At 43.0% G+C, this 27,734-nt stretch overlaps 1 protein-coding gene across 4 annotated transcripts in view; it reads left to right on the top strand.

Annotated features, from left to right (window-relative positions):
• MEGF10 (multiple EGF like domains 10) overlaps positions 1-27,734 on the top strand; it is a 148,595-nt gene that overhangs the window by 53,457 nt on the left and 67,404 nt on the right. For all 4 annotated transcript variants that reach the window (XM_084779269.1, XM_084779271.1, XM_084779270.1 and 1 more), the window contains exons 4-5: positions 104-204; positions 18,697-18,789. In XM_084779269.1, coding sequence (XP_084635395.1) covers positions 104-204; positions 18,697-18,789 — 194 coding nt within the window. The remainder of the gene's footprint in view (positions 1-103; positions 205-18,696; positions 18,790-27,734) is intronic.

Genomic DNA, 27,734 nt, shown 5'->3' with positions numbered 1-27,734 from the left:
ACCACTTTACTTTATTGTGTCTGATAGCTATTTTTATTAAAGTAGAAATTGTCCCCTGTCAGCTTATCAGAGCTCATTAGCACAATCTTTTTACTTCATATAGAATCAGCTACCGGACAGCCTATCGCCATGGGGAGAAAACCATGTACAGGCGGAAATCCCAGTGCTGCCCCGGATTTTATGAAAGCCGGGACATGTGTGTCCGTAAGTAAGGTGTTCACCCTTTGTGTTGTTTTTGCATGTCTGGTGCTGGTCTGCACCTGGGAGTGGCAGCTGTGTGTCGGGGGTGGGGTGGGGCTCGGAGACGGGGCAATTGGAACGTCCCTCTTTGCTCCTGACTGTTGGGCTCTGTAGAAAGCATTGGCTTTGCCCCCAAGCCCTATGAAAACTCTCCAGACGAGCATTGCTTGAGGAGAAAACAGCTGTGTGGAAGATGATGCAAGGCCGGATGTGGCCATGTCAACTGTCATTTTCAGCTGGAAATTGGTTAGGGGTCACTGGGTTGAGGTCACAGAAGGGAACAGAAGCATTGCTTTCCTGCTGCAGCTAACTTCTGAGGGCAGCATGCTTTTTTTTTTTTTTATGGTCACAGAAAGATGAAGAGATGGGTCCAGGGCACAAAGTACAAGTGCATCTTTATTCGCACTTCCCTGCAGCGTATTCCCCCTGGATTCTGAGGCACCGTGAGAGAAGCCTAGAGTTTATTAACATACTTCAGAAGACTCTAGATCTCATGGGATGCTGTTGCGGTGGAAAAGTGTCTTATTATTTTGCCTAAAAGGCACTTAAAAGGGAGATTGTGAAAACCTTTTTAATTCACTCATTGTGGCTCTTTGCGCAATGGCAGCCCTCACTTCTGAGGTGAGGCACTGACCTTGGGGAGGGCAGAGGCAGGGTTCTGATGTGATCTGGAGGCAATGGGATGTCTGATGGGTCTGAGTTGACACCAACCACTCAACTAGGGGCCTCAGATCCACCATTTGTATGTTTGTGAGGCTCCTTCTTGGCTCAGAGTGCCAGGGTGGGGCATTAAATCTGTGCCTGACCATCTCACTACAGACACTTGCAGCTTCTCAACTTTGGTTCAGAACTCCCACTGTATCTGCTGACAAACATTCACAGAAAACAAAGAAAGAAAAAACAATGCGGAATTAACAAAAAGGAAACCAAAATACATAGTGCATGGCTCCTACAGCCAGTACACGTCCTCTGAGAACAGCAGCATCTTTGTACTGTAGATATTTCCAAATTAAAGTAGTATGAACATGTTCACTATCTCTAAGTTGTTTCTGTTATGAACTGCTCCACGGGATGCCCTTGTGGTTAAATAGTTGTTCACTTCCTAAACCAGTTAAGGCTAAATTCCTAGGAGACAAATTGGTAGGCCAGAGGTGTGCACATCTAGAGGCTTGGTTTCCAGTTTATAGGCACAAAGTCAGGAAGTGAGAATGCATGTTAGCTCATCTCCTGTGACAAGTTTTGTTTTTAATTTGCATGTCTTTGATTAATGAGGATGGTGGATAAGAAAAATTACATGTTTGTAATCAAACAGAATAATCAGGAACTGATCTCTGAGGTCTCCGCTGATGAGAAGCTGTCAGGAAACAGACTGACTCGGAGTACAGTGTTGGGGTAGGGCCTCCCTGGCTGGGCTGGCCATCTTCCAGGGACGTGGGTGAGATCATTTTAAAATGTTGATACCCTTAGCTAGACTTCAGCCTAACAAACAATATTGGCAACCCACACTGAGAGAGTACTGTAGAGGAATGTTAATTCACAGCATGCCTACTCTGGCAAGAGATCACATCCAAAGACCTTCTTGGTCTGTGTGATCTGGCTGGAACACAAACACACCTTTAATCCAGGAGACAGAGGCAAGAAGATCTGAGTTCAAGGCCAGCCTGGTGTAGAGCAAGCATCAGGTAAAGAAAAGCTTAGGACCAGGTGGAGTGGTACATGCCTTTAATCCCAAAACCAAGGCAAAGTTATTTTGTAGCAGGAAGTATCTATGTTTGAAAGTGGCATCTAACCGAGTGGCAGAAAAAGAAAGTCATGCATCAGAGAAGATTGGACAGAATTGGATACTCAGAACAGAGAGGAAAGGAAAGCTACTTAAGGTGTGATGCAGAAAGAGAGAGGAGGCAGTTTTATCGGGAGAGTTTTAAGGAGAGAGGGTGAACGAGAGAACAAACTAGACACAGGTGAAGACAGACAAGCCAGAGAATGAGAAGGAGACAAAAGATTAGAGCAGATTGCTGGAGTGAGTTTGAAGCCAAGGAGAGCAATTCAGGGGCCGAAAGAAAAGCCAGATTGAATAAGTCAGCTGGGAGAGGGGTTTGAACCAGAACAGCTGAGTTGAACCAGCCAGATCAGAGCTCAGTAAGATCAAGAAAGGGTGAGCTTATTAACCAGTAAGTCTCAGAGGCTGAAAACATTCTAGGCTTAGGTTAGATCGTTTGAAGGCTAGAAGCTTCCAGGACTGGACCTGGGTTAGCAGACAGAGACAGTAAGCCTCCCAGATAACAATTAAAACAGGCGAAATAAAAGTTCATCTCCCAGAGTACCTCTGTTCCCAGAATAAAGCCAGCATGCTATCGGTCCACACAGAGCTTGTAGTTGCTCTGGTGTTGTCACTGGCCATCCCTCTCCTATGGAAAGCCTGTATGCAAGAAATAAGATCCGATAGGCCAGCCTGTGTGTACAGTATGGACCGAAGCAAGGCCAGAGAGTGCAGCTCAGTGTTTCATAGCTGCAGCTGTGAATCTACTAGTTCCTCTTGCCTGGAAGTATGTTGGCAAAATATCAACCTTCTTCCACTAGACTTGTATAATGTGTTTCCCATCTTGTATGGATGACACTTTTAGCAATTGCTTCTAAAATTCTTTCTCTATGTTTTCTTAGCCCACCAGCTTTCCCTATAGGCAGAAAACAAGCCTCCCAGCCCCTGAGATATGTTAATATATTTAATCAGCTCACTGGGAGCTATTTGGTTTTTCCTTGTTTATTTGGTTTGGTTTGGTTTTACGGCAGTTTGCATTTAGCAGCTGTGATGTCTTATTTCATTGCTGAATCCCCCCCTGAAAAGAGCTCACTTCTCTCTTGAATGTGATGGAGGATGCCTTTCAATAAGGGGTCTATCCTCTATCCTTCTGGGTTAGCTAGGTACCACCGTGGAGACAGCAGGGAGAGCATATAGTTCTCCGCTCTGCTTTCAGGATCCTTTCCCAGCAGGTATTGCTGCCAGGCAGGTAGCATCATCATCATTTTTAACTATTTCCAGTTATAGAAAGGAGAAGAAACTGGGATTGGCCCTTAGTTCAGGCTAATTATTGACTATCAAGTTACCTGGAAGGCAGAATAGGATGTTTTCTTCTGCAATTATACAATCAAATTTCTTCTAGGTGACTGAAAAAAAAATCTCCTACAGGAGAAATGGTCTCAGAAATCCCAGGCTAGCCTCGAACTTGCCACGAGGCATAAGATGACTTTGAACTTCTGATCCTCCTGACTTTACCCCCTGAATGCTGGTATCACAGGCCTGTGCTACCACGTTCAATTTACGTGGCTTATAGAGTGTTGAGTATCAAGACCAGGGCTTCAAGGATGCTAGGCTAGCACTCTGTCAACTGAGCTACACTGACAGTCTTAAAAGGACATTTTAATCCCAGCACTCAGGAGTCAGAGGCAGGGGAGTCACAGGCAGAACTTGTGAGTTTGAGGCCAGCCTGGTCTACAAAGCGAGTCCAGGACAGCCAAGGCTACACTGAGAAACCCTGTCTTGAAAAACCAACAAAACAAAACAAACAGAAACAAACAAACAAACAAACCAAAAACAACAACAGAAAAGGACGCTTTGTAGTCGACTTTTCCATGTAAAAGAACTCATTGTTTTTGGTTGGTCTGCTTGCTTTTTCCAAATCATTTCTTCCTCAGGTTTAGTAAGGAAGGTTCAGAACAAAGAGGGTTAAAGTTACCAGGCACTGCTTGTTTGTCTGTGGTATAAAGTCCAGGGGCGGGGGCTCTGTGGTTGCTTGCTTATCGGAGGGAGCTACACTTCTTTCCCTCCTGGAGCTTGCCCTAAGAAGTTTTTAGTATCCTCAGAACAGCAGCAGAGTGCTAGTTATCTCCGCCAAGCATTTATTCTGCACCAGGCATATACGGCATTGCTGTCCTCACCCTCCCATGAGACAGACATGATCGTAGGCATTTTGAGATGAGGTGGTGGTTGGCGGTGAGGAATGGTCCTGTATAGATTCTGAACGTGGAGTGAGATTCACCCAAGCAAAGGGAGTGATTAGCAGGATAGCTGCTAAATGGAGAGAGTTACCTGTATCTCTGTATCTCTCAAGAGCAGCTTTGCAGCTTTATGGCTGCCCGCCCTCAGAGACAGCAAAGGAGCAGACAGACAATTGTGCTTTTGAAAACAAAGTCACTTCATTCAATTTACAAATTAGCTTCCGTTAATTTTATGTTCATTTCTTTTTAAAGTGACCGAAACATTCTCTTCTTTGAAGTTGGTCTTTGAAAAGGTTTCTGAAAGCCAAGAACTTTGTAGATATTATTTACATATATAACGGATGTGATGGATCTGTCTGTATCAGCTGAGCGGCTGCCTGTGGGTGGGTACACAGGTGTACCTGGGGTGGGGGTTGGGGGTGGAGTGGACCTTTCAGAGAGGGCTAGTGAGGAGGCCTCGGCTGGTGCTCCTCCTGTTTCACTCTTTGGAAGTTCAGAAAATTCAGAAAGACCCAGAAACTTCTTAATTTCATATTCATGAGGGGGCGGGGCAGAGTCTGGAGTTTAGCCTTTGTAAGTGTTCTCACAAAAGGCCTCTCACGGTGTGGCTCTTTGTCCATGTTTACTGCCAATGGAGGCAGCAGTAGATGCTGAAGTACACTTTATTCTTCCAGCTAAGGGGAAGGGTCCCTGGAGAATAACATCGTGTTCTTCTTGGGCTTGGGGCACAGCGAGGAGACCCTCTCTGACTGAGATGGGAGTAGGGCTGGGCTGGGCACAGATTTATGTGTTGTGGGTTATGTCTCATGAAGGTTCAGGACTGTGCCGAAGCCTGTGGTCTATATAAGACACTGTTGCACTGCCAGGCTTCTAGAAGACAGACGAATGTTATCGGGTACAAAGAGCCAAAACAGAGGAGGTACTAGTGTGAGCACAAGCCTTTTCTGAGAGTCTGGTTGGGAAAAAGAAGAGATAAGAAATTTTTTTTTACAGAGAGAGTATTACTAAGACATGAAGCATTAGGCCTCTCAAGTCCTTTAATCTCATCAGTTTAATGGCTACACATTGTCTGCGTGCCTCAACATTCCATAGGACCTCCTCTCCCAACGCCTTGTCTTTTTGATGCTCCTCTGGTGATGGGTACTCAGGAAAGTCTCTTGTCTTTTCCCCATGGTCTCTACCTTGAACACCGAGGAGAGGGTGATCTGTGATCCCGTTGCAGTGAGGTGAGGGCAGCTCTTGGTCCAACAGAAATACAGGTGCATAACTCATGAGGAACATTCCAGTGTTGTGATACCTGGAGTACCTTAGCTCTTTCAGGAACATTTTTGGATTAAAGAAACCTTGAAGTATACTAAGGCCCTAACCATTATCTGCATTATAATTCTAGGAAAATACGCTTGTTTCTACACCCAGCTGATCTCAAATCACTTCTTTGAAATCTGACCTTTAATAAACTGGAGATTGCCCATGGTTTTAGTTACGTGGGACTAAGCTCACAAGTGGGGCATTGATAGCTACCTCTCAGTGGAAAGGAACTGGTAGATTCAGACATACATCGCTCAGATGTTGTCCTTGGCTTCGTTTTGGCTGATGACAGAACACAGATCATTGTAAGCCCCTCAGCCTGCAGCGGAATCATGAATAGACAAAGAAAATGGCCAGGGCTCTCTTCCCAGTTCGCTTCCCATTTTCTGTGCTTCCAGATGCCTAACATTCCCCTGCTGGGAGCTGCTGCAAAGGCAGAGAGACCCCTCTGAGGACTGTGTCTCTCGGATAACTTAAAGGCTGTTATCCCATCCTCCTTATGTGGATGTCCAGTGTTAACTTGAGTTAAAGCTCTAATGCGGGGCTCTTAGGCTTGCAAGGAATTCAGAAGGAAAAGGTCTGAGATCTGGCTTCTACCCCCTTGTAGCCTGCGGGCCAGCTCCAGAGGACCAGTTCCCATGGATGTGCCCTCTTGTCTTTGGCACTTGTTGAGAGAACCTGGGAACCGTAAATAAAAAGCCTGAACTCCCACACACTGTTCTCTATATGATTTCCTGTTCCTAGCAGAGAGGAGTGTGACAATTGATTACCAGAGCAGTGAATAAATATTCACAGCTGATTTTAACTTGGCCAACTTTATGTAAAACTGAACTGGCTGTAGGCAAGTCAGGGAGCTAGAACTGCTGTTGGGGTTTGTTTGAGAAAATAACTCTGAAGATGAAAAGCAAAAGAGAAAGCAAAAGAATCAATATATGTGTGTGTATATATGTATGTGTATGTTTGTATATATATATATATATATTTAAAGCATATGGTACTTTCTAGATGTATATGTTTATGGTGAATCAGTTTCCTTTATAGACCCTAAATAAATTTTTTTGTGTTTAGAAGCTGCTAAGTGAAAAAAAAAAGAGTTCATATTTTTAATGGAAAAAAATAAAACCAAGTTTCATATGAAATTAAATAAAATAGGCAATGGGCTTTAAACTGAAATACCAGGGTCAAGGGTTATAAACACCTGTAGCTTATTTAATCCACATTCGTTTCCTTCCAAGACACAGACATATTGTACTTCGGAGAGCCACATGAGGTTATTTGTCATGTGACACATCATTCTCTCCCCAGACCGCAGCCTCTTCCTTTGTCCTGGGATACTAAGTTCTATTAGACTGGAATTAACAAAAATGTCCCTCTTTGGGAGAGCAGGTCCATCTCTTGGAAGCAGCTGTCTGAAACATGGTATTTAGAAAGAGTGTGAGGCTGAGTCTGGGATGTGAGGAAGCACAAGTTGTCGATGGGTGGCTTAGGGTTACAGTGGGTGGCCAGTGCGCTCCATATTTTCAGTCCCTGAAATTATCTGGCATCCTAAGAGAATTTTTGATCTTATGGAGAGGTGTCTGTTGTCCCAATTAACCATGTTTCCTAAAACACCTGTTACAGGCTCTGCGTGGCACCGTCTCTGCCACGTACCTGACAGTCACAGCATCTACTATACTAGCTCTTGTCTCCAGGACAAGCTAGGTGCTTCTGGGAAAGCCAGAGTGTTTGCTGAGCTAACTCAGGCTACCATTGTCTGTGCTTTTGCCAAGTGGATGAAGACAGTATGGCCAGCATTCTCGTTCTGTCACATTATCAACCTAAGAAGGGTTGTACTAGGAGAGAGACTAACTGGGAAAGAGCTGGCTGAGATGCTATCTCACCTCCCACTCACTTTGTGACAGTGAGCGACACCTTTCACTTTTCACCTGGGGTTTCTGGGACTTGAGGTTTTTTTTTTTAATGAAGATTTTTGAACCCCGATTTTTTTAGATTGTGAATTGCTACTGAGAGCTCTTGCTTGGGGCTCTAAAGACACAGCATTTAGCAGAGTGTTGTTTAAGGGAGAGGAGGCCTTCCCCGGTTGGTAGGCAAGAACTGAAGGAGAACAGGAAGACCTCTCTTCGAAGTGCAAGGCGGCCAGACCTTCCTGCTCTTGAGTTTGTCTGCGTCTTGCAGGCTTGTTTAAATCGCAGTTACAATCTTGTCAAGCATTCCCTCCACCCCCCCCCCCCCCCAAAATCTGCTGTCCTTTAAACTCTCGAGAACACCCTTTTGAGTGGAGATAAAAGTGAGACGGTCACTTTAGGCCAGCCAGAGACCACAGTGAGATGGTATGTCCCCCAATGTAACTACCCATTGTGCCCCCTCCTGCCACAGGCAGTGAATTTTTTCATGTTTCCATAGGGACCTCGTTCTCCGTTGCTATGGAGTCCTGCTTGTTCCAGAGGCACCTACCAGAAAATGCGGGAGGAGCCTTTTGTCCATACTCTGCACCAGCAGAAATTCCAATTTTCCCACACGCCCACTGGAACCTCCTTTTGGATTTTTCTACTTGGGTATATTGAGCCCCGCTAGGAGTGAAGACACAATCTAATAAATAATGCAGCAGGCCTTTGTTGGTTTCCTGGTTGTCAGTACTTCCCTGGTACTTAGATTGCTATAAATAGAAACTATGAATTTAATCTTAAAGAATTCCACTATGAATTCACGATAGACTCACTGTAATTCTGATGGAAATCTTGCCTACTGCTCTTTCTGCCAAAGCAGGCTTGACTCTAGAGTCCCAGGGAGACCAGGCTGACAGGAACAATAGAAACTTGCCTCGCCTTCTGGAAGGGAGTTTCTGAAGCTGCAATCTTTTCAGGATAGGTGGAATGTTTGCAGGCCTAATAATTCATGCAGCATCCTTGCAGGAACAGATAATCACTAATGTAAAGGAGTGGAATTGAGAGGCAATTTTGACTGAACTACTGTTCAAATCTTTTTAGGACAAAGTAACTTAAAATAAAATAAGATAAAATAAAAACCACATTCTGATCTAAGTGAACAACCATACAACACTGACATGGACAGATGACAGATTTGCATTTGCCCCCACCCCAACCCCCCAAGTCTGGCATAGTGACTGCCAGCGGTATTTTTTGTTTTTGTTTTTGTTTTACAGATAATCCAGTGGTAAACCTAAGGCATCCATCTGGGCCACACACACTGCCCAGACATTTTTGTTTTCTTCAGCTGTAGCATTAAGAATATCTGAACCTCTAAACTTACTCTGTTTTTAAGATGAATGAGTCTGCAAAATCCTTGGGAGAACTCAGATACAGTTCCAAGAACTCAGTAAAGGAAACTTCCCTGCCACATCCCAGAGGATGCCTTACCCTGAGATGGGTCTCCTGACCAGCTGGGCCACAGGAGCGGGGAAGAACCTGAGAAATAGTTAAATGAGGCCAGAGGTCCCGCAGACAGGCTCTTATGCTTCAAAACAGCAACTGAGTTAGTTCATCTGGTGCACTGGTGTGGAACTGCGAGCAATTGTCCCACAAGAAGTCTGGCTTCCAGAAATTGGGTCCTGGGTGCTGCTATCTGTGGTTACATACCCCTCCCATGAAAGACGGAGTGCCTCTCCGGTAGAGTTCACTGCAGAATATTTGGGAAGTGTCATTGGTTCAGTACTCTTTCTTTCCCTCATTTTCAAGTAACTTTTATTTAAATGTGTTCTTTGACAATTTCATACGTGCATATAGATCATTCTGAGCACTATTTCCCCACCTTACCCGCCTTTGACCTCTTTCAGCCCCTCCCCCGCCATCAGCCCCTCCCCCGCCATCAGCCCCTCCCCCACCATCAGCCCCTCCCCCGCCATCAAGTACCTTTCCCACATTCATGCCTGTTGGTTTTGTGACCTGTTCTTCTTGACAAGAGCCCTCTGTGCTGTGGTTTAGTGCTATCCATTGGAGCCTGTGGGTTCCTCAGTGGGCACACAAACAAGGACAGTAGCTGTTCCTCCCCTAGAACCCAGCAGGGGCCAGTAGTTCAGTAGAAGCTGGTGGGTTTCTGTGAACCCATCCATAGTTGACAGTTGACAGGCTCTTTTTGGGGTCCATGCCAATTTAGACAAAACAACCATAGTAAAATCTCCCCTAGGACCCAAGGATCTCCTTTGTCACAGGTTTTTGACCATGTTTACGTTACCAGGCATGAGTTCCCTTGAAAATCTAACCAGAGTGCAATTGGTGACCCCTACAACAGTTCTGCTAAGATTGTACCAATGGGTAAATTTTTCCTGGTGGGTTAGTAGATACCCTTTCTTAAGACCTATTTTAACCTTTTAGATCCTCTGGAAATGCTTGCAGGAAAAGGCATGCCTCAAACTTTTTTTTTTTTACCATGGACCTCCCACTCCCATCAAATTCAAGACAAGGAAGTGCTCAGATATAGCAGACTGCATGGAGGAGGGGTCTATTGTACTGGCCCCACTGGTAGGGACAATGCGGACTGGGTCTTTGTTCCAAAGTTTGAATTATTATCAGTGGAAGTATGCCGTGGGCAACCATTGCTTACCAAGAAGTGAACATATCAACACATATGCATATAAAATGTAAAACTCTGAATGGCCATATAAACAACAGACCTGGCAGGGATAAATCTAAAATTACAGAGAAAATAGCAGTTAAGTTTGAAAAGTGAGCTTCAAAGAACATAAATTTCCCTTTATTTCTTCCTTTTAGATCTTTACTGATATTCTATAAAGTTGGATGAGAAACGAGTCCATGGCCGCATGGTCTGGTGTATAATCAAGTTTTAGACTTTTCTTTTTATATTTATTTGACTTTTCTTTTTATATTTATTTGTTTGTTTTTTATTTGAGATGTGTGTGTGTGTGTGTATGTGTGTGTGTAGAGGTTGACACAATGTGCATGTGTCACGAGTCACAGGTGGAGGTTAGATGACAACTTCTGGGAGCCGGTTCTTTCTTCCTTGCATAGGTTCTGAGGTCAAGCTTAAGTCCCAAGGCTTGTATCACAGGCACTCTTACCTGTTGGGTCACCTGGTTGGCCCCTATTTTATTTCATTTTTAAATGTAGAGTCTTGATGCATTGCCTTGAATTCAAACTCTTAGTGAGCCTCCTGCCTCGGCCTCTTGGGCTGCTGGGGCTGCAGAGGTGCACCACTGATCTTAGATTGTCTGCTTAAGCCCATACTGTGTCTTTGGATTTTTAACAATACTTTAGTACTAACTTAGAAAAACGAGAGGATTAGTAACACTGGCTTGAACTTCCTATGTGACAAAGGGTATTAAAGACCGATGCAGTGTCCAAGTTCTCTGGGTTCTGCGTGACTTGTAGTAGTCCTTGAATACAACCATTTATTTTGTCCTCAAAGGCATTTTAGCTGGTGTCCTATGGAATTTCTTTTTATCCTTCCTTCCTTCCTTCCTTCCTTCCTTCCTTCCTTCCTTCCTTCCTTCCTTTTGTCTTTCTTTCTCCCTGGAACATTTTAGCAGCCAAGGCACTGTAGCTCGCTTGCTTTCTTCTTTCTGAATAAATTAAATTGCTTAATTTACATATTTTCCATGAGGTGTCCACACTACGAAGCAAAGGTTCCAGACAAAGAACTAGCTGTTACTATTGGTCCTTGACTCTTGGGCACTGTCTATATCCAGCAGGTATAGACAGACGTAAAAGAAGAGTGGAAAGAGCACTTGGGTCTCAGAGTTCAAAAAGGAAGTGTTCACAGATCACCACCAAAGGGGAAGAGGGCAAGGATGCAGAGTGGGAGAAGTGGAAGGCCAGCCAAGGTCTCACTGCCCTCTTAGCTTTCCCAGGACTGGCTTCATTATGAATATGTGATTCAGATGCAAAGGCCGGAAGCGAGTCGCAGTCAGGTAAACTAGGGCCAATGCCATGTGGTGGGAAACAGTTCTGAAGTGACCCCGTGGCCAAATAGTGAGGGGTCAGACCAGGAGGAATGTCTTTCAAAGAACATGAGAGGCTGGTGTGCACATCCTGTGGCATCGTTGCACTTTCCTCATAGACATAGACGAGACTAGTCCACCTGGAGTGAGCTAGGCTTCCTTCTGTCCCTTCTCTACATTGGAAGTGAGGACATTTTCAATCCTGCTCAGAGTGAGACAGGGTGGGGTTGTGTCATCAGGCATGCCGGAGGCTGAATGGTTAGGAATTTCCATTTAACAAACTAGAGTTTATTCCGGCGCCTATTGCCATTCGGAAACAGTGGCTCATTAGGATCATATTACTGGGGTTTCTTACATCTTCAACCTAAAGAGACCAGTGTGAGAGTTGTGGCCAAAATCCATAATGCCTGTGTAAGTTCAGAATTAAAGGGAAACTCTACCCTCAAGCAATGAATAGGATTATGGGCTCCACAGATGGCATTTCTATTCCTTATATGGGCTTCGTTGCAACTGTCTATTTCAACACAAGTTTTTGGTTTTGTTTTTCCAACTTAAGCTATTCGCTTCACTGAGGAAGAGCTTAGGGGAGCATCACATTGTGACACTTCTCCAAATACAATTCTTGAGTGTGCTCTAAACCAATGCCTTTATAAGCATTTGCAGAGCCCATGGTCTCTTACTGAAATTACAGAGATGAGATTTATCCATCTTGTTGTGTACATAATTCATTCATTTCTATTTATTGCTGAGTAATATTTTTATAAGCATAGTTCACACTTTATTTATACATTCACATATTTATGGATACTTAGATGTTTCATCTTACTTAAGACACTGCTTGAAGAACTGATGTGCGCGTGTTTCTATGGCTTTCACTTCCCTTAGGTAGTGTCTGTAATGCAATGGAAGAGTTGTTCAACATTCGGACACAAGTGTTCCAATCTGCTTCCTTTGTGATAGCTCAAAACTGGAAACAACCCAAATTCCCGTCACCATTTTGAGAAAGTCCTGTCTTATTTTGATAAACACATTATTATTGTTGTTGTTGTTATTACTATTATTTTATGACCTTCATTGCCTCTGAAAATAGTCTCTTCTAAAATTATCCTTGATATTTGTATAATTACAGCAGGGTTCTTTTGATATATATATTATATATTAGTATCCTGAGTTTTTGGTCAGCTTGACACAAGATAGAGTTATCTGGGAAGAAAAACTTAAATCAAGAAAGTGTCTCCATTAGATTGCTTATACACAAGTCTGCAGGCATTTCTTTTCTTTTCTTTCTTTTTTCTTTTTCTTTTCTTTTTTTTTATCTTTCTGATTAAGCATTGATATGGCAAAGGTAAGCCTACAATGAGTGGTAGGCAAGTGGTTCTGAGTAGTACAAGAGAGTAGACTGAACAAGCCATGAAGAGTAAGCAAATAAGCAGCACTCTTCCATGGCTTCTGCCTCACTTCCTGTTTCTAGGTTCCTGTTTTGACTTCTCTCAAAGATGGGTGTGACCTGAAAGGTGTAAGCTAAAATAAACCCTTTCATTCCTACATTGCTTTTGGTTGTGGTGTTTTATCACAGAAATATAAACATAGCTAAAACAGCACATCTTTTTATATTTTAATGTGTTTCATTATTATAATTGATTAGTAATTTTTATAAACAAATACTGTTTCTTGCTTTTTTTTTTAAGCCTCAGCTTTTAAAAAAATGTAGTTACTGATGTTATTAGGTTAGCTTTCTGTCTTCCGTCTTTTCTTGGTTCTCAGTTTCTCCTTTTGCTGAATACTATCCGCTTTTCTCTTTTTTGGTTTTTTGACTAGAATAGTTTTGTTGTTTTGTTTGTTTTAGGGCTGACAGCATCCATATTACTCAACTCTTCTTAATTCTAGGTTATGTTTCAGAGAAAGGGCAGGGCATGCACCTTGTGGCAGTGTTTTTAATTTTCCTCATACCGTTTGATCACCCTACATAGGCTTGTATAGTCCATTTACTTCTAAATCTAAAAGAAATTCTGGGCTCTTGTATATCTTTCTAACAGAAATGGCCCTTCAATTCATTCTGCTAATATAGATGCTTTATAATACTCACCTTACAGATCTCAAAGATCCAAGCACAGAACAGAAACCCAGGCATCTAGGGTTTATAAGTGTCTTGTAGGTCACTGATGGTATTTATTCATCTATAGGAAGACACTGGAGTAAAGAAGTCCATGGTCCACTTACTTCTTTTCCTTGGGTTGTCAGCTGTATTTTGAAAATCCAGCTATTTGTTACTCAGGGTATCAGAAAGGAAGGGGAGCTGGACTGACCTTTAAGTCTGTTTGCCTTTTTGTACATGGACACATCATTCTATAAAGAAAACCAAGACATGTTTGCTAGTCACTCTGGTGTCCCTGGCATGACTGAGATTCTCCTAATAAAACAGGAGAGAGGAAAGTTCGCACAAGACACTGTTAGCAGTAACTCTGTATCTGTCCTTAAGATACAAGAGACCCTATAAGAATGGACAGAAAGGAAGTTTGGAGATGGATGTTTTCCCACTGTATTTACTGCATCCAGAATTCTAGGTGCCTAGTGTGCTCTTATGTCCATACTGTCTCCATGATGGTTATACATCTAGGGCCACCATGCATAAAGCCTTCTGGTGGCTATGGAGTAAATGTTCCTGAACCCAAGAAGTGAGTTGTGTGGCTGTGGGATGGGGTACTAGGAGGACAGAGCATGTGGCAGCTACCTCAGGCCACTTTTGCATGTAAGTGTTCTAGAAGTGTATACTTTATTAACTCAGATGTCAAAGGGTCTGTCATGAGATTTACCTTGATCTCTCCCCAATTGGGATTAATTAACATCCTCCCACAATTTCCACTGTATTTTTTTTATGATAGCCTTTAGAGATATAGTTCACATACTGTATAATTTTATAGTCAAATTATGACATCCAGTCTAGTTTTACTATATTCGGAATTGTGTACCATAACAGGACCAAATTTCAAATCATTTCTTCATCTTAAAAAACCTGTATTGTCCCACATTTACGTAACCCATTAATATATATGTACATATTTATTGTATAGAGTGTCCTTTTTTGACATTTCATATAAATAGAATCATTCAATATCCCTTCACAGCCCCCTGCTCCTGTCTTTGTTGCTACCTGCTCTACAGACTAAGAATTCTTAGTTTATCAGACCATTCTACTTTATGATTCCAAACATTATATGGTGACCTACTCTGTATTTGTTTATAGAAAGGAAAGAGGCACACAGAATGCAAACTATTGGGGCAGTTATTTTTAAGACATACTTTGACCAAAGAAGCAGTTTCCAAATTATTTTAAATGAGTTGATATTATCATTGTCTTTAGGGCAGTGGATGCACTGCCTGTACTGGCATACTTGGGTACACAAGCGTCTTTAGTCTGCCTCTCTTCCTTTCACTTTTCTCCATCCCTAAGAGTCAACCCAAAGGGAAATGCATGTGGCAGGAGAGAAAACACTTGGTTGCAGCTAATGGGCCTCAGCATTTACAAGTGAAAGGAATGAAGCCCAAAGCATTAGTGATGGGATTTAAACGGATTTAGGAACTGAGGCTGAAATGGGAGCCTAATTAGAAGATTCCAGGGTCATCATGTCAGTCCTCACCTGTCCGCCAACAGACAGGCTGTCCACAGCTCTTACTTCAAAGACTTGGCATGTCTGTCTCATCTGTATGAGGAGAAATGTGCGTTGGCTGTGCAGACTAATGTGCTCCCAACTGGATAACAGATTGTGGGTAAAGGTTCAGCCTATATCTGGCCTCAGAAAAAGCTACTAAAGACATAGAGCGTGAATTTAACAATTTCCTTTTAAAGGGATGGGAAAAGATAATACTGGATAGAAATTTTGTGCTAGGGTTTCTCTTCTCTCTCTCTCTTCCTCCCTGCCCCCCACCCCCACCCCCATATGTGTGTGTGTGTACACATGAATGCAGAGGCTAACCCTAACTTTAAGGGTCGTTCCTCAGGAGCCATTCATCTTGTTTCATTGTTTTGAAACAGGTTTTTTTTTTATTGGCTTGGAGCTCACTGATTCAGCCAAATTGGCTGGACAGCAAGCCCCAGAGAGCCACATTTCTCTATCTCCCCAGTGCCAAGACTGCAAGTGGGTGCCATCACACCTGGGTCTGGATCCGGGTCTGGTGGTCTGGTGGTTCTTGTTCTTCTTGTTCTTGCTCTTTTTTCTTGTTCTTGTTTTTCTTCTTCTTGTTCTTGTTCTTCTTCTTGTGTTCTTCTTCTTCTTGTTCTTATTTTTCTTGTTCTTGTTCTTGTTCTTCTTGTTCTTGTTCTTCTTCTTTTTCTCCTTCTTCTTCTCCTTCTACTTCCTCTTTTTCTCCTCCTCCTTCTACTTCCTCTTCTTTCTTCTTCCTCGTCATCTTCATTTTCACGGTCATCTTTGTCTTCATTATTATCTTTGAATTCTTAGACTGAACTCAGGTCCTTGTGCTTACAAACACTTGACTGACTGAGCCATCCCACAAGCTCCATGTTTTATCTTAGCTTTTAACTGCCCCTTTGAAAATAAGCAGAAAGGCCATGGGCCTCTCTGTTCCTGTGGGTGAGAGCTTATGATTATTCTGTCTATGTTTGGGACCCAAGTCACTGAACACTTGCTATGAGCTGAACACCCTTTCCCTTTCTTCTCAGACAGTCCCCTTTGGCAGGATACACATGGCTTATTCACATCTTTAACCTACTTGTTTTCCCATGTTGGGTTATTCCTGTGTTCCTCAGCACCCAAGTGGACCACATCTAAAGCTACTTGGGAAAACTGAGAACAGGTTAGGATTTAACTCAGCTGATCACCCAGAGTGACTTGCTGTCATGGTGTAACAAGCTGCCATACTTATCGTCTCTGTAGGCTATGTCCTCCTAGGTCCCAGAGAGTTCTGTGGCAGCCCCGCTGATTCTCTCTGCCCACAACCATCTGTGGGCACTTGTGCAGGGCTGTTGCTGGATCTGGAGAGTCAGAGGTGGTAGAAAAGAGCACAGAGCGGAGATGAACTTGGGATGACAGAGCCCAATGATGCATGAGGCTTCCACACATGGAATAGAGTCTTCTACTGTTTCCATCACTTGGATCATTATTTCTGCAGGCAACACTCAAACCTGATTCCGTTAGACTGAGTTTTAATTAAGATACCCCTGCCCACCTATACATACTCTTAATTAGTTTTTAGATGAATTTGTTTTATGTCAATAACCCATCCACATTTGTTTCAGACTTTAGTGAAATGTTAGCTCAAGAAATTTCTTAAAATAATCTAGATTTAAAAATTGCCGCCACAGGGTCCTTTTTTTTTTAAAAAAAAAATTAATTTGTAACAAAGAAGCCCTGTTTCACCTTAAAAGTAAATAGTGTCTAATTTCTAGAATGTCTCAAGAATGTAAAAAAAAATTTAATAGCTTTAGTACCTTGAAGGATGAAAAATTGCTAAGCAACCAATGTGCTTCTAATCTAAATGACATCAGTCCATAAGGCAAATAAAGCAAAGCCTTCTCGCGGTGGCGTGCTTCTGATAAGTACAAGCACTCTCAGAAAGCAAGAGTCTCTTGGACTCGCTACTCTATGGCACAGTGTATGCTGTATAGAGCCTGGTCTGCACTGCTCCCCGCACTGCCCATTGCATTTAACAGGATTTTGTGTGTTCGACTATGGCATGTTGTTGGCTTACCTAACTTTAAACAGACAACAGGAGAGAGCTGTGTGGCCTTATAGATGAGTGCCACCTGCCAGGTCATGCATGTGCATAGAGACAGAAGGAGATTGGATCCTGAGGTTGGCACACTTTGACTTAACTTGACAGCATAAGTTATATAGTGAAGGGCTGGTATACTCCTAAGCGTGGGCAGTTTCTGCTTTTAATTACAGTTAAAGGTGTATCTATTCTGAATCAGATATTACAAGATTAACACATTCTTCCATGGAATTCTGATGTAAGGAAACTGTACCGAAGGTCAGGGTTTCATGCGCAGCAGGCCTGGCATCCCCGCCACTCATGTCTGTTGGCAGTAAGATCATCATGGTCCTCTGTCTACGGGTGAGATGCTGACAGTTCAGCTTGTTTCAAGGTCTTCCTCTGTCCTGCTGTCCCCAATTCTGCATCAAACAAAATTTCTAATTCCCTTTGTTTTTTTGTTTTGATCACTGGCGTTTGCTTTCTCTTCATCTGAAATAACCTTCCCTGTGTCTCTTTATGTCTAAGGTCAAGAGTTTACAAGTGGCCATCATTGTTAGCCTTATATACTCATAACAGTCATCCATTACAGATTCACAATTACTCATGTACTTAAATATGCATACTATACATACATTAATACCAATAACGTGAATAAAGTACATAAAATAATATTTGGTGACACATTTATTGTTGTATTGGGTGGAAAGGCAATTTAAAAATGACCATGGCTCTATTTTTATGAAGAAAAATATGTAGTACAAAAAATTAATAAATACTGAAAACAACCACAAAAATGTTACTGGTGTGTGTGACCGGAGATGAGGTTTACTTATATACTGGTATCTTATGAGGCAAATGTGTTTCACTTTTATAATACGCACAGATCAAGCTAAGCTTGGGGTACTTACTCTATCCTTAAGCAAAATGTTGTAACTCTGAGATCTTTTAATCAGCTCTCACAATTACTTAGGTATTTAGGTATTTTAGAGAGCACAGAATGTGAGTGTGAGGGACTGAGGTCCTGCACATGGTGCTTTTGACTCGGCTGTGTCATCATGTGAATGCATTCCCAAAGAAAAGCGACCATTGTTTCCTGTGATTATATCCAGGAAATGACCTCTTGGTCTATGCTGTCACTGTGGAGTCCTCATATCTTGCTTTGTGGCATGTTTCTCCATGTGTGCTCTTCCCAGCATGAAGAGGATATATTTGGGATCCATTGAAACAGTTTTTAATGTGTGGATTAGACAATTTTCCTTGACACTGCTTCCCTAATCTAGTGTGAAGTAGAATTAAACAGTCCGAAATGGAGGAATTTACTTGGAAATATCAAAAATAAAAGGGAGGAATTGTTTGGTTATACAGTAGAGTCTAAAAGGGCCAAGGAGAGGACTGAAGAAAATTATGAAGCATGCATGTTGTTTTTTTAAGTGATATGTGAGCCTAGGATGTGCAACAGCTGTGTTGTTGTTGGTTTTTTTTCTTGTGCCAACTTTCTTGGTTTGATTGCCTTTTCTCTCTGACAGCTCACTGCACTGATAAATGTGTCCATGGTCGCTGCATTGCTCCAAACACCTGTCAGTGTGAGCCTGGCTGGGGTGGAACCAACTGCTCCAGTGGTAAGTTCCCACCTGCTGTTGTCTGTCTCTGAGTGTTGTTGTATGGGCCCCTTGTCTGTGGGTTACTCTGAGCCAATGTTCCTGTCTTCATCCCAAGCAGAGGGCAGTGTGGGTTGCAAAGCTAACTCGTCCATATGCTTTCTCCTAAATCTGTGCATGTGTCACAGAGAGCACAGCCCCTCTGTTAAATCATTAGAAACACAAGTTCTGGGGAAAGGAGAGTTGGGCAGAATGCTGCTCACACCTCTGTCAGGATCAAAGTACGAGCCACAAGGTCATTGTGGCAGCATGGCTATGGTGGTCTAACTTCTGCTTTTAAGTTGGCTTAGCTAAGCTACTTTCTTGGTGATTAAAATGTGCCCACATGTTGAATTTAACTCAGACATAAAATGGTGTGATGCTAACATCGGCCCACTTGCCCCTGAATTTGAGGTGAGAATTATGATCACATGCTCAGATGACTTTGGGAAGACAGAACGGCTGTAAAAAGAAGTGTGTGAACATTTTACTGTCTGTTCAGCGAAACCACAACACACTGTATGGCTGTCTTCAGTATGCCAGAGTCTCAACTAAAACGATGATTTCCAGGTTCTACAAAGGCTGCACTCAAGGTTCTCGTCTTCAGGACCATGAAGCTGGGATGGTGCGAAGTCATATAGCACAGTTACTTTCATTCATTTTTTGCGGCTGAAATTTCAGTGCTCTGAGAACTTGTTGCTGCATGCATAATTGTGCCTTTTCTTTATGAACAACGTGAGAGGAAATGGAAATCCAATGCTATATTGCAATGAATCAATCATTAAACTCGTACAAGAGAAATAATTGTTTTCCAAAATTGAGCCAGTTCCTTTGACAGCCCAAAGAGTCTTCATTGCTACTAACTACATTTTTGAGACTAGTCTAAGAGAATTCTAAGTTTCCCAGATAAGCTCGCTTCTTAGACTTTTATATTCGCTTTCTTTGGAATTGGGAAGATTCTTTCTCATTTTGCTAAGAAGTCTTTAGGCTTAGGCTCTTCTTGGCTGACCCTGAAGCCAGTCTCTAGCAGAAGCCTTTGTGCTCTCTGTGCACAGAGCACTTACTGTGAAGTGCTTCTTTGTTGTTGTAACTTTGACAGTGACTGTGGGGTGTGAGTGTGTGTGAAAGTGTTAGTGTGTGTGTGTGTGTGTGTGTGTGTGTGTGTGTGTGTATGTTTGTGTGTATGAGAGTGTGAGGGTATATGTGAATATCTGTGAGTCTGTTCTTGACAGGCACCCGTATTCCAGTGGGTAACAGTTTCCGAGTTTTCTTTCACTTCTGTTGGAGAACAGGGAGAGGGGCTGGGCATTCTGCTCACAAGCTATTGAGGTAGAATGTTTGGCATGTGGGATGTGGCTTGTGTCTATTTTCCTGGACTGACCTCAAGTATGACACTACTTTCATTAACTTTTTCCAACTTTAAAACTAGTTGTACCTAGACATTTTCAAGAAAGATACTGTTGTAAAGTGGGAAAGGGGAAAATGAATATTTTCATTATTTGAAAATAAGTTTCTTACTCATTCTGGGGCAAGAAGCTGTGGGATGATGTTGACTGTATTCATACTTTGTGTCCTAAATATTGCAGACTACCTGAAGCTAAGGGCTGAGACTGAAGGGCCTTTGTAGATAAAACAAAAGCCTGCGATGGTGTTAGACTCTTTAGAGCTGATTTGGGGTTATCCTCTATAATTCATATTTGGGCTTTGTAACAAATGAAAGTATAAATAAACATGAACAGATATCTGAAGCCTTTAAAGATGCTCCAAGAATAACATTCCTAACACGTTTTAAACTCATACCATAAACAGGCTAAGAGTATGCATTGCTCTGGCAGAGGATTGCATATAAGAGTTTGATTCCCCCAAGCCCACCTCACAACTACCTGTAATGACAGCTCCAGGGGACCTGATGACATCTTATGGCCTCTATGGACACAAGTGCCCTCAAGTGCACAAACCCAGACATGCATGCATGCATGCATGCACTCATAATTAAAAATAAAATTTTAAAATAAATACATAAAAACACAGGATTAAAATCCTGTTACAACCTGAGTTGCATACAAGGCCAAATCTGCTACCTGGGTTTTATCTCAGGAAATTTGTTTGTCTAGTCTTGGATGGATATTCTGGGAACCGAATGTGTGTACAAGTTTCCCAGAGTTAAAATTTTCCAAAATCTCCCATTTTCCCTTCACTTTAGCAGTTGTTGTGTTTAAACATGGTGCTGTGTTGTATCTTTACCATGATCTCATGAATGACATTTTGTACCACTTGAGGTCCAATCAGAAGGCAAAAACAATCACAGTTAATTTAGTGACTCTTTACTTCTGAAACAAGTTGAGATTTAAAGGAAAGCTGCAAAGATGCTTCTCATGTGTGAACTCCCAAAATCCTCTATTGTTAACCTCTTAAATACCTGATGAGTCCTGACATTAGCGCGTTGGTATTAAGCAAATCCCAGATGTCTCCCTGTCAGTCTTGTCATCTCTCATGTGTCTTAGAAAAAAGTTACAAAGATGGTAGATGTGTGATAGTGGCAGAATTTGTCTTCTTTCTGCTCCAGACTTTCTTGGTGACATGCTGTACTGTGTTGTCACATCTCTCCATGTTCTTCTGTCTGCAGATTTCTTGCTCTTTCCTTGCTTGTGGAAGAGAGGACAACAGAATCCCATAGGACAGCTGGCCCCCAATCTGTATCCCTAGTGTTTTGTCAGACGTAGATCTCAGAGTTACTATGCTCTCTGTACATCATCAGAAATTCACAGGGCGTCACTCAAGATGCCATCACTTGGTTTCTTGGTTTCTCTACATAGTCATCTTTTCTTCCCCTGCGTTGTTTTGGCAGCAGGTCCCTAATCCTAGCCTCCCATGAGGGGAATCTTACATAATTGCTCATTTTTTTTTACTGATACCATAGCCAATTTTATCTTTTAAATACAGCCTATCTTTTGATTTTTGAGCATTCCCTTTCTTTCTGGAACTATAAAATACTACAGACATATCTTGGGTCCTTTCTTCCTTAACCCTTGAATGGAGAATTTCTCAAAGGACCCTGGGTGCTGGAAGTACTCATTGCTCCCGGGACATAGAGTCAAGTGAAAGGAGAAAGTTTTAAAAAAGCATAATTTATAAGTGGGGCGTGGTGGCACACACCTTTAATCCTAACACTTGGGAGGCAGAGGCAGGCGAGTCAGCTATGAGTGCGAGGCCAGCCTGGTCTGCATAGTGAATCCAGGGAAGCCAGAGCTACACAGGAGAAACCCTGTCTTGAAAAAATAAAAAATAAAAAATAAAACAAGACAACAACAACAAAAAAACCCCACAATCAATGAATATTTTGGGGTGATGGGATGATTAGAATTGACAATAGGCAAGGTGAACTATGATGAATATAGAAATGTGATAATGGCCACTATCCCTCAGACTGAAAGAGAAAAAAAAAAAAGTCCAGAAAAGAAGTTCCAGAGCTGTGTGCTTTGTAGGAGAGGGACAACCCCAGCTCACCGAATGGCAGAGTAAAGGTGATGGTAATGGTGGTTCTGTTCTGGCAGAACTTTCTAGAAATATCCCCTGTAGTTCACTCAAGAAGTTCGAGGCCAGCCTGGTCTATAAAGCGACTCCAGGACAGCCAAGGCTACACAGAGAGACCCTGTCTCGAAAAACCAAAAAAAAAAAAAAAAAAAAAAAAAAAGAAAGAAAGAAAGAAAGAAAGAAAAATAAGAAACTTATATGCACTGAGCAGCATCCCCCGAACCCCTCCCCCCAAACTCCCAACCCCCACCATCCCCAAGCTGAGGTTTCTCTGTACTCGCGTTGGAGACCAGGCTGGCCTCGAACTCTAAAAGTTCCCGCCCCCAAAGGCTCTCCTCCTACCACAATCCATTGTTTTAGTTACAAAAGTGAGGAAACTCTCACCACTGGCCATTGTCCATCTGTGTCCTGCAGGCTCTGGAAGCTGGGGAAGCTGTAGCTATGCTTCAAGAGATTACTGCTGTTGAACACACACACACACACACACACACACACACACACACACACTCCCAGCCACTGGTGGCGTGTGAGTCAGCTGAGCTAACACCCTGGGGCCAAGAAACAAAACCAGCTTCCTTTGGCAGTGTCTCGATAGTGCCCTCTACTGAAAATGCTTAACATTCAACCAGAGGACAGAGGAAAAGTAGGTAAAAGACCCATGCACATTTGTTTGCTTGTTTTTGTGGCGTAGACACAGAGGGATAGATTTTAACAGGGACTCAGTGCGTTGGTAACCCCTTGAGTTATACAGCTACTGTACTTACTCTTTTTCACACTTGAATCTCTGTTACAACAACAAAACAGTTCTGTCCTCCCTCCTGATTTGACGGGGACCCCATTTCACAAAGGAGAATGTTCCCATTTTCTTCTCTGAATAAGGAGAATGCTGTGCCCACTGTCACTTGCTCTATACCTTTCCAAAGTGAGTCACAGCTGCTAAGTATCCCCCTTGGTTAAGTCCTGCTGCAGGGCATGGCTGGCATGCCCCGCCCTCTACCTAGGGGCGGGGCTTCCTCGCTCCCAGAGACTCACTATATAAACCAGACATTGTGGCCTCACTGCCCCTTTTGCCCGCCTCCCCCCTTTGTTCTAGCCCTTTTCCCACCTCCCTGCCCTCTCTCCTCCCCCCACCCCCCAGTGAGCTCTCCCTTCCCCTCCATCTCCTGTGCCGCTTCCAATAAACCTGCGTTTATATAACACAGCTTCGTCGCCATTAGCTCATTCCGTTTGTTTAATCAATCACCCTGAATGCTACAGCTGACTTGCAGTACTTTGTATCTAAGATAAAATAATAACAGACCAGGGAAAATAAAACAGTCACTTCAAAATAAACATGTGGGTGGGGACACAGCAAACAGGAAAACACTGGAAGCTGCTATATGCCATTTCTTAGCAATTGGCCACATTAACCCTAATCCCTCTCTTGTTCCTGATTTCTCCAGAACCTCAGCTGCTTGAGGCTTTAACCTGGAGGAAAGGTTCGTGTCACCTTTTGTTCCCACTGTTTAGTTGCTGTCATATTCTATTACCCTTTACCACTGGGCATGATGCTCATAAGATATGGATGCTCTATCCACTACCTGGGTCCCACCCAGGGAGACTGCCCTGCAGGCCCAATGTATAGAAGCAATCCAGTTTACCTTTGATAATTTGGACCATAAGTAACAATAAATAAATAACCATTACATACAACTATCTCGCCTACCCTCTCCCTCTCCCCCCAACACCGCAGCAAAAAACAAAACAAAACAAAACAAAACAAAAACATAGAAAATTAAGAGATGGATTGATGTTTTCAGATGGAAGGTTTTTCTATCTTTGCTTCAGATTTGATGGGACTGTTTGCTGTGTCAACAGGAGGCAGGCCTTCTCTGAGATGCAGCCAGTGGGCCCGGTTCCCAGTACAGCCTCTGTAAAAAGAGCCAGACAGTCAGAGGACTGTACAAAGTTGCTTTTCCTCAGAGTAAATCGTGATTCATTTGACCTGACTCTGACATATTGCTTCTTTTAAGACTTGATTAAAATTATTTTTTTTGGAAAAAGCACACATATATTTCTCTTTTACTGGCATGAAAATGTGCATCTCCTAAGAGACACTAATCCATTTCACCTGCCTCTACCTCCCTTCTCCTCTCTCCTTCCCCCATCAATCTACCTATCTATGTATCAGTCCTCTGTTCCTCTGCCCCACCCACTGGGTGATAACTTCCGGAAAGATCCAGGTGCTATTATTATGTTAATCTCCACTGTACTTGGCAAGTGGCTGAAATTATGCGGCTGAATGGATTGTGTGGTTCTGAGAAGGTCACCCATGTGCTCATTTGAGGCCTTAATTCTGAATGATCACAGTGCACAGAGCATTGTATCCGATGCTAGGAATCAAGGAAAAAGATGATGAATGGTTATTGACCTCGCAGACACAGCTCAGGAGAAACGTAAAACAATAGACCATCGAAAGCTGAATGGAGTTGAGTAAGGTAGGGAGGATTCTGACAGGATAAGAGCAAAAAGGGCTAAGTGCTGTGCCAGGCCGGAGAGCAGATTACTACAGAACATGCAAAGATGATTGGGTGGAGACTACTCTTCCAGAAACTTCTCTGAGAAGCCATAGAAAAGGAGCAACGAAACGAGGACATAAATGAGGCCAAGAAAAGGCTTTGTTGACTTTCTCAGGGGCTCTGAGACTGGGTGCTCAGTTGAGAAAGGAGATCAAGTAGTTGGGGGAAGACGATTCGAGATGGTAGTCAGGACCCTCCCAGGATCCCAGCTCTGATGGAGCACAGGTAATGCATGCTTCCTGTTCCCAAGGGAACAAGGAAGGAGGATGTGGTTGGAGCAGATACAGGTAGGTCTCTGGGTATCAGGGGTGGACACTTAGAAGAAGGACCTGAAGAAGTGTGTCTTCTATGGCCTCACTCTTCGGTTCTTCTCTCCTCTTTTAAGCAGACTGGAGAGGTGATACACTGATACTATGGGGGAGGTAGAGTCACACTGACGATGATGGTATTGGGAGCCTAAGTTACCTTTGTTGAACATTTGGTGTGCATCAAACATCATTGTAAAAGTACAGGAACGAACTCATTTAACGCTGATCACATACTATGAGATAGTCAAAATTACAGGTTCTAGTTTGTGGACAAGGAAACGTGTGTGTGTGTGTGTGTGTGTGTGTGTGTGTGTGTGTGTGTGTGTGTGTGTGTAGAGAAATGGACTTGCCTGAGTTTACATATCTGGTAATGCTGGATCAAGGTTATGAATCTCATTCGGAGCCAGTACCTTTAACCATAGTAGCATGCTGGATTCTGAAGCTGAAGATGTTAGTAAAACTCACCAGAGGCTGAGTGTGGTGGCACACGCCTTTAATCCCAGCACTCGGGAGGCAGAGGCAGGTGGATAGTTGTGAGTTTGAGGCCAGCTTGTCTACAAAGAGAGTCCAGGACAGCCAAGGCTACACAGAGAAACCCTGTCTCAAAAAACAAAAACAAAACAAAAAACAAACAGACAAACAAACACAAAGAAAAAACCTCACCAGAGTCAGCAACACTTAAAGGGATGAGAGTGAGAGGTAGGGTAGAGCTGCCAGATAAGTATTAGAGAAAGAACCTTCTGGGAAACATTAGATTTGATGAATTCTATTTTGAGGTAGGGTCTCACTATGTAGCCATGTTTGACCTCAAACATGATGTATAGCCCAGGTTGGCCTTGGGTTTACAGAGTCACTTCTGCCTCTACCACTTAAAGAAGTTTGTCACCACTCCCAGGCTGAATCGATGAATTCTTAATGGCACCAATTTGGGTTTTCCATATTCACGACATTGAATATGGTAGGCCACGTTATATCTGTGACCCTTTTTATGTGGGCTATTCTATGTATGATTTACTTTAGTGACTTCTTAAAAGATTTACTTTATTTTGAAGTTGTGTGTGTTTGTGTGTGTGTGTATGTGTATGTGGTCACCTGTGACTACATGTACCAGCAGAGTCAGACGAGGACACTGACTCCTCTGTAGCTGGAGTTACAGGCAGCTCTGAGCTCTCTCCCCAAGCCCTCAGACGATATACTTATGCAGTTCCTGAAGCCTTTCTTTACCTTTACTATGAGGAGTAGCCACACACTTCTTTTCTGATCCTCCTCTTAATAATTTTTAAACAACCATGGAGAAATTTATTTGTCACGAGGTACAAATGGAAGTCCCAGATGAGCCAACAGCCAGCAAATAGATACAAAAGCTTGTCTCTCAAGCACCGTATTTTTTTTGAGATTAGAACCAAACAGAGGCAAAACTGGAAATTAATTTTGGTTCAGAAAACCCATAAGGGCTTTTGTTTAGTCACTAATAGAATTTCTGGTATTTGTAAATAGTGAAACTATGCCTCAGAGGCAAGGCTAGCTTCAGCATTTCCAGGAGTTGTGTGAAGAACACTAAGGACATTTTGAATTAAGCAGGCATGCTGTGTGGCAGGGAGCAATAAGATTGCCTATGGGGGTATTTGGATGGAGGAATCTGTCTGAGAGATATTACAAGCCAGATATTGTAAGGCACACAAAGCTGACACACTCCCTAGCAAGGCCCGGGGTATAGATCTATTACCCAGACACAATAGCGGGATCGATGCTGTCTGAGGAGAGAAGGCCCTGAGAGCCCAGTCCCCACAGCCAGCAGTTAATGTGCCCACCGGCACCGTCGGAATCACTTTAGCAATCAGTTTGATGGAGCAGCCATAGCATGAGATCATTGTGTTCACTGAGGGGTTGGGGGTGGGTGGGTGGGGGTGGAGGTGCAGGGTATGGGGGCTCAGGGCTTGGAGGGGTGCTGATGAGGGGTGGGAAGGGAAGGATGGTCCATCAGAACCACCTGAAGAAGGCAGCTCACGGATGGACCATCTGAGTCACACACAGAGATACTTTCTAAAGGAGCCAGTACCCGGACTGAGAATCAGCACCCTAAGGCTCGCAGCCGCCCCCGCCCCTGTTTTTATCCTTTCTTTGTGCTCTGAGTATTACTTCCTTAATGCTTAAACTAGAGTAAGGTTACCTATCCACTCCATAGTCATGTGAGGATTAAACAATGAAATTATGCACAATCTTCAGCACCGAGCTTGGCCTCACCCTAAAGGCAAGCCAAGGACACTTTCGTGACACTCATCACTTTTTTTTTTTATTTTAAATAGTACATACTATTTTATTAGATACATCCTTTAAGCTGCTTTTATTCATCACTTTCATAGATGCTGTGTCCAGCAGCATCATAAGGGAAGTCAAAGATGTGTGTGATGCTTTCATGTCAGTCATCACTTTCATAGGCACCACGTAGTCTGTGGACCATCAATAGAGGATCGTCCCCTTACCATAGCTCATCTTGTTCTGTAGGCCATGCCCTTCTTCAGCAGGA

Source organism: Acomys minous (assembly GCF_964271855.1).
Source record: "Acomys minous genome assembly, chromosome: 4".
Classification (NCBI taxonomy): domain Eukaryota; kingdom Metazoa; phylum Chordata; class Mammalia; order Rodentia; family Muridae; genus Acomys; species Acomys minous.
Note: the sequence above shows the minus strand (reverse complement) of the source record. Positions and strands in the feature narration are given on the sequence as shown.